The sequence below is a fragment of the Mixophyes fleayi genome, chromosome 4, assembly GCF_038048845.1.
Source record: "Mixophyes fleayi isolate aMixFle1 chromosome 4, aMixFle1.hap1, whole genome shotgun sequence".
Taxonomy (NCBI): domain Eukaryota; kingdom Metazoa; phylum Chordata; class Amphibia; order Anura; family Limnodynastidae; genus Mixophyes; species Mixophyes fleayi.
The window spans coordinates 228,821,490-228,836,026 of record NC_134405.1 but is presented as its reverse complement, the minus strand read 5'-3'; the positions used below and the strand labels follow the sequence as shown (position 1 = coordinate 228,836,026).

Sequence of the window (14,537 nt, the reverse complement as noted above, 5' to 3'; positions counted from 1 at the left end):
GACACACACATGCCTCTGACTTACCAATATGTTTTTCCACTTATTTTATGCAGAGAATTAGAGGGGAACCACATAGAGTGGTTACAGGAAAAACACAAATTACAGGAGAACCTGTCTCAGTTACAAGAAAAATATAAAGAGGTGAAAGAGAAAATGCACAGAGCGGCCCAAGCCCAGAAAAAGGTAATGTTGTGTTTTGGGTTTTTTGGTGGCTGGCTATGGGGGTTTCTTCCCCCCCTTCCCTTTCTTCCTCCTCCTTCTAAACTGTATACGGCAATCAGAAGTACCATAGTTCCCCGAAGCAACACCACTTCTTTCCCGACACCTACTGCTGTTTTTATTACAGCAGTAGGTGTCTCTTATTAGTAATAAGTGGACAAGAAAATAAATAGCGATAAAAGATTATTCTCAAACACAGTGTGTAGTGCAACAATGAAAATGTGTGTGTGTATATATGTGTATAGAAATAGATTATATATAACTATATATAGATTATATATATATATATATATATATATATATATATATATATATATATATATATATATATATATATTACCCCTTCTTTTTATTCTTTTCACTGAAAGGCATGGTGACTGTAATAACCATCATGCTTTCAACGTTTATGCAACTCTTGCTTTGAGCTACTGTAATGGATCAAGGCGCATTAATACGACCATAGAAGACGAAATGCATCATCTTCAAAAGCAATATTTGCATGTTAAAGTTTAGGAAAGGCAGTGATGACTATGGTGCAGTTTTGTGTAAGTGTGTTTCACAGCCTGAGCTGGAGCCATAGCCACGGTGGAATGTGCATGAAAGAGATATGATTATCCAACCATTCTTATCCAGTGAGTGACTTTGAGCAGAGTCCATTCCTTTGACCAGTTTACAACAAAGCCTTTTTTGTTTGACTAGTATAGGCAACAAAGTCCATTATCTCTGGCTATTGTACAGTACAGAGCTTGATGTGAGTGTAGAGTACAGTCATTGATGGCAAGCGCCCGTACAGTACAGAGGCCCTTCTGTCTCGAACGGTTCTCAGTCTTTTCTCCTAGTTAAACTACACCTTTCTGTGTCTGTGATCAAGTAATATAAATGGTGGTAATGCATGTCCTCTTCTTTTTATCTTTTTTTCTATTTTAATTTAAAACAAATCTTTTGTATTAAAATACAGAGAGAGTAAAAATCAAACCTCTCCCCCACCAAACAAAACACAATATCCTAAGGTACAACAATACAATGTCAACCAAAGTGTAGACGAGTACAAAATACACAGTGAGGTAAATGTAATAAAAATACAAGCAAAATACGTAACAAAGTAGAATGGACATAGGAAAGCATCAAAATTGTATAATAATAACAACCTATATTTCACAAGGGCAAAGTGAAAAACTTGAGACTGCATAAAACAAGCAGAAGAAATGCAGTAGAAATGAGAGCAGGACTGGGCCGGCGCCTAGGATGAATCATCATCTGAATCCTCTGTCCCCACCAGGAACAGATCTTATGATATTTAGGCATGGAGTTCCTGGCTGTATGAATGTAACTTTCGTGGTCAACAGTTTAATTTACTTAGGCTACCCAGCAGCCAAAAGAGGGTATATTATTTGCCATCCACATTTTCGCTATAATAACCTGAGAGATAACAGGTTGATTACATACTGGAAGGATGATTTATCTAAGGGAAGATCAAGAGAAATTCCAAAATGGAGATCTTGGGAGACAATAAGGGGATCTTAATATCTGTCAACTGAATACATGCACCAACCGCTACCCAAAAACTCCTTACCTTCTGACAGGACCAGAGGAGATGCCAGAAAGCAGCTGACCCAGTTCCACATTTAGGTCTATCATGTCCTCTTTTATGTAGAGGTTTACTAAGTGCACCCTCTCTGTAAATTTCACAAAATCCCCCTGTGAGCAGATATACCACAGATTGAGAAACTCTGTTTTACTTGGAATGCACAGTATCATCATAGGTGCATAATGTTAAATTCTTTTGAGCTTTATAACTAATGAATTTGAATTTAATGTAAAAACATTTGTGCTTCTGGATTGTGCTTTATTCCAGTTGTGTGTCATTAATATGTAGAACCAGTCGATTAATGTTATAGTCAACAAGTTCTTGCATTGAGCTGAATGTGATGCATTGAACTGTGTGACTATTTTTCTAACAGTATTCTATCAAAACTCAGGCAGGACCAGACTTGCTTATGCACTGTATGACATTATGTAAACATTATTTGCCATAAAGCCTGGATTTACTTGTGGTAATGGCTGGACCACTGTTCACCTCAATTATCTACAATGACTAGGGCATTGCTGCATGCTCCCATTGCTCTGGAAACCCAGGCTAGTGTAAAGACCTACAGCACTGTATACATTATATTGTTTTGTTTTTTAAACCGTATAAAACTCACTTTACAAGAAATGCATTTTTAGCGTAAGTGACACATGGTAAAAATGTTTGGCCTGGACTCTGAAAGCACCCATTGTCTTAAATGTAAGGTTCTTATTCAGTGTGTTGGCTGTCTTACCAGGTTTATACAAATAAAACAAAATTGTATACAGTTCTGCCACCAGGTGGCGCATCAGGCATTTTCAATATTTGCATAGCAAGCACTTACCAAGGATGCTGGTTTTTAATGACTAGAGCAGTGGTTCCCAAACTTTTGCAGTTCGCGGCACCCTTAGAGTCTCCAAATTTTTTCAAGGCACCCCTCCAAAATAATTATTGAGCAGTCCTGTTTTAGAAGTAGTTGGGTCAACAAATTGTAATAAGCATTTAGGTCAGGACAGAAATACTTATTTAGTTGTATGCAAAAATGCCCCCTCTGCATCCAAACACTCTGCCCTCAGGCACTCTGCCCCCTCTGCATCCAGACACACTGCCCTCTCTCACACTGTCCCCTCCTCTGCCCTCTCTCACGCTGTCCCCCCTCCTCTGCCCTCTCTCACGCTGTGTCCCCCTCCACTGCCCCTCTCACGCTGTGTCCCCCTCCACTGCCCCTCTCACGCTGTGTCCCCCTCCACTGCCCCTCTCACGCTGTGTCTCCCTCCACTGCCCCTCTCACGCTGTGTCCCCCTCCACTGCCCCTCTCACGCTGTGTCCCCCTCCACTGCCCCTCTCACGCTGTGTCCCCCTCCACTGCCCCTCTGTCCCCCTCCACTGCCCCTCTGTCCCCCTCCACTGCCCCTCTGTCCCCCTCCACTGCCCCTCTGTCACCATCCTCTGCTCTCTGTCACCATCCTCTGCTCTCTGTCACCATCCTCTGCCCCGCTGTCCCCATCCTCTGGCCCTCTGTCCCCATCCTCTGGCCCGCTGTCCCCATCCTCTGTCCCGCTGTCGCGATCCCTCTCACTCTGCCCCGCGCCAGACGCCAGCCATAAAAACAACAAAACAAAACGCAGAAACTTGCCCAATCCGTCGGGCGCCGGGACCCAGCAGCCTCCTCTCTCCCGCAGCTTGTTACTGACGTCGATATTCAGTGACAGCTGCGGGAGAGAGGAGGCTGCTGGGTCCCGGCGCCCGACGGATTGGGTAAGTTTCTGTGTTCTTTTTTTTTTTTTTTTTTTTTTTAATGGCTGGCGGGCGGCACCCCTGGGAGCCGCGGCGCACAGTTTGGGAACCGCCGGACTAGAGGATTGTCGGAGTGCTAAGATACCTTGCTCATGCTCTCCTCAACCCTTTAACGGCTGCATCTTCATGTATAAATTATAATCCTAAAACTGTGTGACCAGCCTCTAGATTTCTCACTTGTCTTGCCCCAACGGGTATGGTGTGAAAGATGTCCATATCTACAATTTTGAGTTGGTGTTTACCCAATGATGTGGCTCTGTCAATTAAAGTGTTGACAGATGTTTTCAGCAGAGCAATCTTCTACTGAAATTTCCACAGATTTTGAACACATTAATCTATTGTACTGCTAATCTGTTTTCCACTCCTGGGCTTTCTACAAGTTATGTCACAATTTATCTGTGCTCTGTGTAGCACACATTAGAATGCAAACTTTACTGACAAAAACTGTGTCCTCTATATTAATATTTGCTTCTTTATTTCTACAGCAAATTTCATATAGAGTCGAATAGGTAATTTCACAAGCTTTTCTGCAAAATCCAACTATCTCTTAATAGTATATCTGTTCATCATAAGCTTCACAACTTTTTTTTCTCTGCCTTAGTTAAGTTTTTCTGACCTGTTGTTGTTTTTCAGAGAAAAAATATGCACGAGAACAGATGTAGAAAATTTCAAGAAAAGATAGAACTTTTGGAAGCAAAGAAAGAAGAACTTGAGACTGAAAAATCTGTTTTAAATAGGTGAGTGAGGGTGCGTTCAGGCTGACATAGAGCTGTATCCCGGACCTGATGTACAGTCCAATACGCTCTCCTTTCCACTCTTATTATTGGATGTTTAGCCAGATAGGGTTGTGAGATCTTAAAATGTTGCCAGGGTACTGTATTCCTGCAATATTTTAGAACCTAAAATCTCTATATATGCGGAAGAGCTTTAACACTCCTGCATTGCAGGTGTCTATGTTTATAGGTAACGGAACTAAGGGCCATTCAGCAACCCAGTGGTCCAACGATGGTTGCACAAGCTACAGTGTGTGACTGCCGTCTTTGTGGCACATAACCCCCATTGCAGGTTATCATTTTTAGTCCCGAAATGTATTTAATAATTGTCCGTTTGTATTAAAAGCAAAAGCTTCTCACATTTTTTATGATTATAATTTATACACCTAACGCATTTGTCAGCACTCTGACGCTACACCATCCAATGTCAGCTGGATATATATAATGTCAGCTATATATAACTAAAAGTATGTTACATTTACTGTGTGTTGCAAGCATATCCTTTCTTCTATTTTAACAGTTGGCAATCTTCTGGGCGTGTATAAATTCATGAATATTAGCGTGTAAACATCCAATTAAGTAGCAGGAGTACTTAAAGAACTTCATGTATCAAATCTTATGTAGTTGCCAGCATTCCGCACATTAAATCTCGGTGAGCGTAGCCCATACCAACCGTTAACTAGATATATGTAAGATATTCTTGGCAGTGAGGGAAAGAGTATAGATTGTGTTCTTTAATTATCTTTCTTAAAAGAAAACTTTACTTAAGCCATACTATTACTTTTAGATTTTTCTAAACTCACTTAGGAAGAGATAGTATGATATAACTCTCTGTCTTCTTGGCGGGTTGGAAGCCCAGAAGGGAACATGTTCAGGCACTGCAGAAAATCCATCACAATGGCATGTGGACCAGACAAACCAACCCATCAGGGGACGCCAGGCTCAATCACCCTCCTATTGGAAAGTCCTCCGGTGGGTTGCTTGTCTATAGTATAAGTATGCTCCATGTAGATGTCAAGCGTGCTTGCAGCATAATACAGCAGGACTCAAACTCAAGGAAATGTAGCTATACATAACTGGCAACTGAAGACATCACAGTTCCTGGTGAGTTGCTGTATTTACCAACTGTGCGCACTGAGCTATCTACCTATGTTCATGTAGAGTTCTACAGTCTAAAACCAAAGACCAGAACTAGGGAATATTTTAGGGTTGGTTTCATATTCGATATCTGTTTCTAGAATTAAGACCTGTTTGGGATTGGCTGCTTTTAATCACTGTCTCTATATTCATGTCTACTTTAGACAGAACATTCCTCAGGAAGAATATGTACGTCTTCAGAAAAGGCTAAAGGATCTTCAGCGAAGACATAATGAGTTTCGAACTTTAATACTTGGACCAAATATTGCAACCTCTGGGTTCCTTAATCCAGTTGGTTACATGTCATCCACGATGGTCCCAGAAGCAGAGTTTTCTTTCCATAATGCTCAGGTATCTATGTTACTTACTCTTTATACTTTAATGGGATGAACTTAATTTATAGGCTTTTCAACGGTATAAACTTTTCCACTAGTACCATAAAGTATCACTGCTGATTTATATAAATAGTTATGCGCATGACTCATTTATTTGAATTGCATTGGAATCTTAGAGTATGGACACTTTTTTTATACATATGCAAGGAAACAAAAAGTTGTATATTAACCCGATATTGGTATTATACGATAGATATACACACTGGGCATTTTATTTAGTACAGTTTATTTCTGTACTTCTTATTGACTTGGCTACCTAGAATAGAAAAACTGCTGAGGTTTTCAAGCACAACCATGCCATGGTTGTGTAGTTCAGGGTCTCTCAAACGCGGTTCTCCAGAAACGCTAATAGTGCATTTTCTAAGTCTCCTCTAGAGTAGCGAGTGAAATAATTAGCACCTCCTGCAGATCTCTTGTGTCTGTTATTAATATATCTATGACTCCAGCTCGGAGACATGGAAAAGATGAACTGGTAGCAGTCCCTGGGGATCAGATTTGAAAAACAGTGGTGTAGACAATCTAGCCACCATCTAGCTATGTTACCGTGGTTTAATTAGTGCTCTGATCTTTAGTTTGTACTTCTTGATATTTTTTTCACTTGGATTTTATAGGAAAATGTGTACTTGACCGCTTGGGCTGGGAGCAGTAAAACATTGTTTACAAAGTAATGCACTGCTTGCTAATACTAGTCCAGTTTTGGCCAGATTTGAGATTGTTCTTTTAAGATATTGCCTGCAGCCACGAAGCTTAATACCACGTAAAATCACAGAGCGGGGTCAACGACTGCTAAGACGCATGGTGAGTAAAAGTCGCCAACACTCTGCTGATTCCATAGCTTAAGAGAGTTCCTAGCTTCCTCTGGCATTAATGTAAGCACAAAAACTGTGCGGCGAGAGTTTAATGGAATGCATTTCGATGGCCGAGCCACTGCATGCAAGCCTCACATCACCAAGACCAATGCTAAGCGTCAGACACTTGGCCTGTGGAGCAGTGGAAATGTGTTTGTGGAGTGACGAATCACACTTCTCTGTTTGGCAGCCAGAAGAGCGAGTCTGGTTTTGTCGGATGCCAGGAGAACATTACCTGCGTGACTGCTTTATGCCAAATGTGAAGTTTGGTGGAGGAGAGATAACCATATGGGGCTGTTATTCAGGGTTTGGGCAAGGCCGCTTATCTCCAGTGAAGGGCAATCTTATTGCTTCAGCATACCAAGTCATTTTGGACAATGATATGCTTCCAACTTTGTGGCAATAGTTAGGGAAAGGCCCTTTTCTATTCCAATGACTGTGCCCCAGTACACAAAGCAAGGACTACAAAGACATGATTTGATGAGCTCAGTGTGGAAGAACTTGACTGGCCCGCACAGAGCCCTGACCTCAACCCCATTGAACACCTTTGGGAAGAACTGGAATGCAGATTGCAAGCCAGGCTTTCTCGTCCAACATCAGTGCCTGACCTCATAAATGCTCTATAGAATGAATCGGCACACAGAAACACTCCAACATCTTGTGGGAAGCCTTCCAAGAAGAGTTCAAGCTGTTATCGCTGCAAAAGGGGGTCCAACTCCATATTAAAGTATATGTATTTGAATACAATGCCATTACAGTCCCTGTTGGTGTAATGGTCAATCATTTGAATCCTTTGTCCATTTAGTGCAGAGGTCTGGGAACTTTTTTACCTTTTACCCCAAAATATATTTAAATACGCCGTTGTTGCCCCCTTGATTTGAAAGGAAGGAAATCATATATTATTAATTACTGGAATTCAAATTTTTATTGAATCTATTGAAAATTTCTTTGAAAGCTCCAACTTCAAAACTTCATATTTTGGAGAAATGATGTTGCTTCATATTTGATACGAAAGCATCAATATTGGGGCAATTTGATGTCAGAGCAAGTTGGATACAGTCTTCAGTGTCCAATCGATTTCTCTGCTTTGTTTTTATGTTTGTTAGAGTGGAAAATCCTTGATCGCAAAGGTAGGTTGTTGCAAAAGGCAGCAACTTTTTGACTGCCTCCTCATGTGCAATTTTGAATGCCTTTGCAGCTGTTGACATTCAAAAATATGACAGATCTGCTTTGTTTTCAAATGCAATACGTGCTTCATTATTGCATTGAAGCTCAATAAGTGCCTCTGCCAACCCTTCTAGTACAACAGCAATTTCACATTTAAAGGGGTCTACAGTCCAACTGACAGCATGTGAATCGGCAGCATTACCCCCAGCAATTTCATTTTTTTTTGGGGTAATTTTACCCTTTGTTCCCTGACCACTGATTTAGCGTATATAAGTGTAGTTTACAGGAGGGCATATTATTTTTCTTTCAAGTATACTTATTTTCATTTTCTAGGAGCAACAGCACCAAAAAGAAATTTCCATGCTCCGAAAGCGACTTGAGGAGTTGGAAATGACACAGAGGAAACAACTGGAAGAACTTGGTCCTCCCACAGACCGCAGCAGGGTAGAGACCAGTGGTTCCGGGCACCAGCACAGGAATACAGAGGAAGAAGAGATTAGTGAAACAGCTGAATCTAGTTTATTACAGACAATTGTACATTGACTTTTATACATTTTTAAATACTTTTGTATTTTTCTTTTTTTAAGTGTGTTTTATTGAATTGAAAGCATAATGTATGAACTTGTTATAACTATTTAAAATGTGAAATTCCTGTTTACTGCATCATACCATAAGTGATTTATACTAATCACAGGTCTGATTCTTACGTTTTTTTTGGTGCGCTGAATCCAAAAATGACAGCCGTTTTGTCCTGGGACGTCAGGTTATCGAACAAACGGGTGGTCATTGTTTAATAAAAATCTCTTAACGCAAATATTTTATTTACATGAAAAATATTAACTCATTTGCACAGGTGACGACAAAATTAACACCACACTCAAGTAGATTGCTTGTGAAATCGTCTTTTTTTAAACTCTACACTTATTTTTGAGCACTTCCTCTTGTTGGTGGCTTCCCGGAAGATCCCTGTACAACATCCAGCAGTAGTCAGCCATCATCGTAACACTCCATTTCCCTTGATACCTTCTTTCCATTTCTTTTATATCTTGATGGAAACGTTCTCCCTGCTCTTCACTCACTGCTCCCAAATTTTCAGGAAAATAGTCAAGGTGTGAGTTGAGAAAATGGACTTTTAAGCTCATGGAGCAACCAAGCTTGTGGAACGCTTTCAACATTGTTTCCACCATTTCCTTGTAATTTGGGTCCTTTTGGTTTCCCAAAAAGTTTTTTATGACCACAGTAAAGGCAACCCAGTCTTTTTTTTGAGTTGGAGTCATTGAACTGATGAAGTCTTTGTCGGATATGAGTTTTCTAATATCCGGGCCAACAAAAACCCCCTCTTTCAGTTTTGCCTCCGTTAAACCTGGAAACTTGGATCCCAAGTACTTGAAGCATTCGCTATCTTTGGGAAGTGCCTTAACAAATTGCTTCATTAATCCTAATTTTATATGGAGTGGTGGTAATAAAACATTCTCAGGCGGTACCAATGTATCTCTGAGAACATTCTTTTCACCAACAACTAGACTTCTTGGTGGCCAATATTTTTTGCTTCCAGTGATTTTGTCGGTCTCTACTGTCCCATAAACATAGAAAACAAGGGTATTTGGTGTACCCAGCCTGTTGTCCCAGCAGCATACACAATACTTTTAAATCCCCACATACCAACCAGTTTTGGTTTTGATAACCCACTTTCTTGAGTACCAACTCCAAGTTCTCATAAGTCTCCTTCAAGTACATACGCTTACATACTTTATGAGGAGCCCAAACTTTATCTTGGTCACCAAAGTTTAATTTAAAATATACAAAATAAACTTTCTTAACAAAATCCGTAATATTCAACTGCTGCTTTTTCACCATGAACTCTCCACATATGAAACAGAAACTGTCAGGTGAATTTACACACTTTTTGGAGGCATTGCACTAATATTGAACCACACAGACAATAGCAGGATGACGACTGAAATGAAATACAAGATTGTGGAGGAATCAGAGAACAAGTTAATGCATGAAAGAACATGTCCGGGCAGGCCCTAGCAAGCACACTCAACAATGCAGTGATCACCACCAGGACCAATAAACATGTATTTTCATGTTTTTGGGAGCACTGGCAGTGAAAATAAATTTGTTTTTCCATGTTCAGTTTTTTTCCCTCCAAGTATGATGAATTTGAAATTTAGCGATTTTCAGCTACCTGTTTGACCAAGGCACATTTCGATTGTGAAAAAACCTGACGTCCCAGGAAAAAACGGTGGTCATTTTCGAATTCAGCGCACCAAAAAACATAAGAATCAGATAAAATTATGAAAACAGCTTTTTGGTTGCAGACCTGTGTAATGATTACCAAATATGGAAAATCATTTTTGTGTGGGTCATTTGTGATCAAATAACATTATTCATAACCTTGATTGCCAAGTTCCAAATCATTGACCCCTTCAGCCTCATTCACTTGTTTAGCAAAAAAAGATTTACAGTCATGCCCAAGAGGTACATAAAATGTAGATGTAAACATGTAAATTAAAATGATATTCTTTGTAGTTCCTTAAAGACCACTAATCTGAAATACAGGAGCTCACTATAAAGGAGCTCATATTAAAGTTCAGAAATGTATATGTGACCGTTCCTATAACCTGACAGAGATGGAAGTTTTTGCCATAGCTGCACAATTATGAAAACTGTTGTTGACATAACAACCAACCAGCCTATTTTAGTTTGTGCAAATTTGCCTATTTATTGATTTTGGACATAAGGACCACAGTGTGGCATTTTGATTTTTGGAACTGTTCCTGTGTCAAGTTGAGCCTACTTTGTGATTTTGCAGATCCAGCTTGAAAAGCACATGGTGGAAAGTGTAAAAACATGCATCTACTGCCACATTAGGACCACAGCTTTCATTCATTTTTACCTTTTTCTATTTTACCTAGTAAATTACATGTTTTATGTCTTAAATCAGTCATGAGAGTGGAGGGTCTTTTGTCTGTTTTATGTAATCGGTCAAAATTCAACTAGAAAAGTACATATTCCTTTTATTAAGTGTGCCTAGAAGATGTAAAAGGCATCCCATTGAATGTATAATTATTAGAGATGAGCGGGCTCGGATTCCGCTAATCCGAGCCCACCCGAACAGTGCGGATCTGAACGGGATCCGAGCACTGTTCGGATATTTCCGGCGGGCAAAAAATTGAAAACGAGTCTCTGTCGTCCAAGTCTCGCGTCGAATCTCGCGAGGGGTGGGAGGGAGGACCCAGAACAATTCCATCTTGTACCTCTTTTTTTGACATTATGTGCTCAAGCTACCTCGGTGCAACCTTTTGGCCTAAAAACAATATTGTGAGGTGTTCAGAATAGACTGGAAATTAGTGGAAATGATTGTTATTGAATGTTATTGAGGTTAATAATAGCGTAGGAGTGAAAAAAAAAACACAAAACTGGTTTTTAGCACTTTTTTTATGCTTTTTTTTAAAAATAAATCGGAACCAAAACCTTTTGTCGGATGTTTTGGCAAAACAAATCAGAACCCAAAACCTCAAGCTAATCATAACCCAAAACACTAAAAGTGGCCGGTGCACACCCTTAATAATTATAGACTGATCCTGGTTTCCTTCATCTCCAAGAATGGGGGAGAAAACTACTTTCAGGGCCCCCACGCTTCTAGAAAGTCCCCTTTTAGTGCATCTTATGTGTTTTGTTTTGTTTTTAAAATATATGTTTAGCCTTCATTGAATAAGGAATAACCCATTTACCCAGCTTTTCCAATTGAAAGATCAGTTTTGCATCCAGATATCTTGGTCTATAAATTCATTCACCTCCCCATAAAAATAGGTGTATTTGCTCCAAATTTGTATAGGAAAAAGATCTTTCCCCACAGTCTGAAATTTATCCTACCTATCATTAGTTCTGGAAAGCTACTGCAACCTGTACACACATATTTGTGAATGTTATTAGTGGCTCTTAAAAAAAAAAAAAAATAACTTGTTAAGTTGTCCTTTGATAACATAACATGTTCTAACATACAATGTTTTTACACTGTTGTGATTAAATGTTTTTAAAAAATGTTGCTCTTTTATTTATTTTTCTTTGGATTCCATTGAAAGGACTATATACTTGATCACTTATCTTACCCTGTTTACTTTTTCCACCCCATAAATTCCATGTATTTTATTAACACTAAATATGTGCACTTTATGAAATGTTTAGTCTATGTATATAATCAATTCAGGTCCATGTAAATAGACATTATTTTCTTAGTTTAAATTGATAGGGTACAGATAATGAAGCCCATTAAATATTGCAGTGTGCTGTATTGTTATGTAATTCTTTTTATTTTAAATATGAGAGCTTTTAGATTCTGTGAATGCTGAAGGCAATTTCTGGATTTATTTTAATTGCATGGGTTGTCATAGAGATTAATGTTGGGTTTGAAGAAGTGTGTTTTATTTTGTTTTTGTCTTTATAGTTATCGGGCTAGCAGTTTCTTTAAACATCCAGCTGTAGGCTCCCTTTCGAAGACTGAATCTTTATTTGCATTTAAGTCAAGTTGTACATATGATTTTTCACATAGCATATAATAAACCAGGTAGCCGTCTTTAAACTAGTTCTACCTTGTACACGCTGACGTAGTAGGAGGTGGCAGTATAGGAAAACGCAATTTGTAAACCTGGCTTTTATTTACAGACTACCAGTGCAATATAGTACAGTATTTAATGTACTGTAATTTCTACTGAAATAAAAAATGTTTCATTGGTTTACCCTTTACTGCCTTTATATGAAGGCTCCAAGTAGACTGTTGATTATTATAGGTTTGTTGCAATTTATTGTATTGTGATGGGTCATTAAAAACCTGAGAAAAGTGCACATTCCCATGCTTGGTTTTGCTTAATGCCACATCCTCAATAGCTGTCATGTGAAAGACGTGCTACTTCACAGGAACAAAGAACCCTAAGCTTGCACAGTTGTAACGTCCTTTTTTGCCCACAAGTAAACACTGTACAAATACTGCAAAGCTGCTTGTTTGGAAGACAGATTTTTATTTTCCTTATTCTGTATTTAAGTTTTATTTCTCTTCTTTAGTCTCACCTTTCTCCTTTTAAATGATCTATCTCTGATCATACTTCACGTTAGTGTCAGTGGGTACAGTGTAAATAGTAAAGATCCAGGCTTAGAGAATGCTCAGGGACAGAAAAAAACAGACTCAAGGCTTGCTGAAGTAAAATAATTGGATGTAGTAATTTCAAATTAATATCCATCAATCTGGTTGTCTTTGAAAATATGCAAATAGAACGCTACGGCGTGAAAGGGTGTATTTAACCACAACACATGCGAACACTTCTACACACATGTACTCTTACACATTCATTTGTAAATAGTTCACCTTAAAATAGTTCCAAAACACAGTCGTTTATAACCAAAGTTAATAGAGTTTATAGTTAAATATAATAATGTTAAATGCACTTTAGTGAGACCTAAGGTTCAGGATACAGGAAACATATCATGTTTAGTATCATTCTAATACCCTATTTATCCTCAGACATCCGTTCCTATCGGCCAAGAGATCGCACCTTGCGTATGTGAGTTATGAATGATAGGGAATTAATGATCAGAATGGTATTGTGTGTGTGTGTAATGAAAATAGACCAGTTTGAACCAGCTTTTCGGCCGGAAGATACGTATGCAGCTGTTGGAGAGTTGACCCCCACCTTTGGAGGGCATCATTTGAACGGACCTATGACCTGCATTATACCAGACTGTCCTGAAGCCTGAACCAATGGAAACATGCCATATCATCTCTACTGTTTTCAATGTAACACCAACTGCATATAAACTGATCTCTGGGACTATCATACAGTCTTCATGACTTCAGAATTGAATGACTGTATGCTGCATCCAGAGCGCCTGCGTATGTAATCGGCTTTACTTATTTTATTAATTTTTTCTTCTTGCTATTAAATCACTTTGTGAGTTGGAACCACACTATTCGAAGAGGACAATTTTCATTGAATAGCGACTAGACAAACATAACAGGCTAGTGCAGAGACAGCTGTGGTGTGACAGAACTGTGAGACAAAGAACTGAAGGGGAGAGGGTGTTGCACACAGAAATAAGCGGGAGACAGCTGGCTGAGAGCGTACTGTTAAAAGGAGAGAGCGACATGATGTTATTAATTATTGAGGAGCATTGCCAGCTTTGTTTCACCCCCTCTACATCGGAGCCCAGAAGCTATCCTAGCTAAAAGCTGTTGAGGGGTGTGTGACCACGTGGACAAATATCAATAGCCTCAAGCACGGAGCTTGCAGCTACCAATTGGTCCTCACACTCATCCATTATCAGCAGCAACTTTATAATGGCAATCAAGCCACTCACTCTCGGCTCACTGGGAGTGTTGATTTAAATCATTTACATAAAAAAATGAGTGCAAATATTTTGCATTGCACCCAGAACTGTATATAACCTATAATAATAGCATGCAAACACAGTTCCCTCCTCCCCATTTTCCTGCAGGAAAAGGTTTAAGTGTGAGGTGAAAATTTAAGAGCACAGCACTTTTCTACCAACTGATATTGCCAAATTGCAAACTGTAAGCATCAGTGCAGAATCAGTGAGTCTGATTGTGGGAGTTTTTTTTCTAATGTATTGTTTA

The 14,537-nt window shown here is 39.2% G+C and overlaps 1 protein-coding gene across 2 annotated transcripts in view; it reads left to right on the top strand.

Moving 5' to 3' along the window:
- The window catches only part of CEP83 (centrosomal protein 83), a 37,387-nt gene extending 28,617 nt beyond the window's left edge, over positions 1–8,770 (top strand). For both annotated transcript variants that reach the window (XM_075209406.1, XM_075209405.1), the window contains 4 exons: positions 54–183; positions 4,217–4,320; positions 5,658–5,844; positions 8,237–8,770. In XM_075209406.1, the coding sequence (XP_075065507.1) occupies positions 54–183; positions 4,217–4,320; positions 5,658–5,844; positions 8,237–8,446 (631 nt within the window). In that variant the 3' untranslated portion in view covers positions 8,447–8,770. The remainder of the gene's footprint in view (positions 1–53; positions 184–4,216; positions 4,321–5,657; positions 5,845–8,236) is intronic.
- The last annotated feature ends 5,767 nt before the right edge of the window (positions 8,771–14,537 follow it).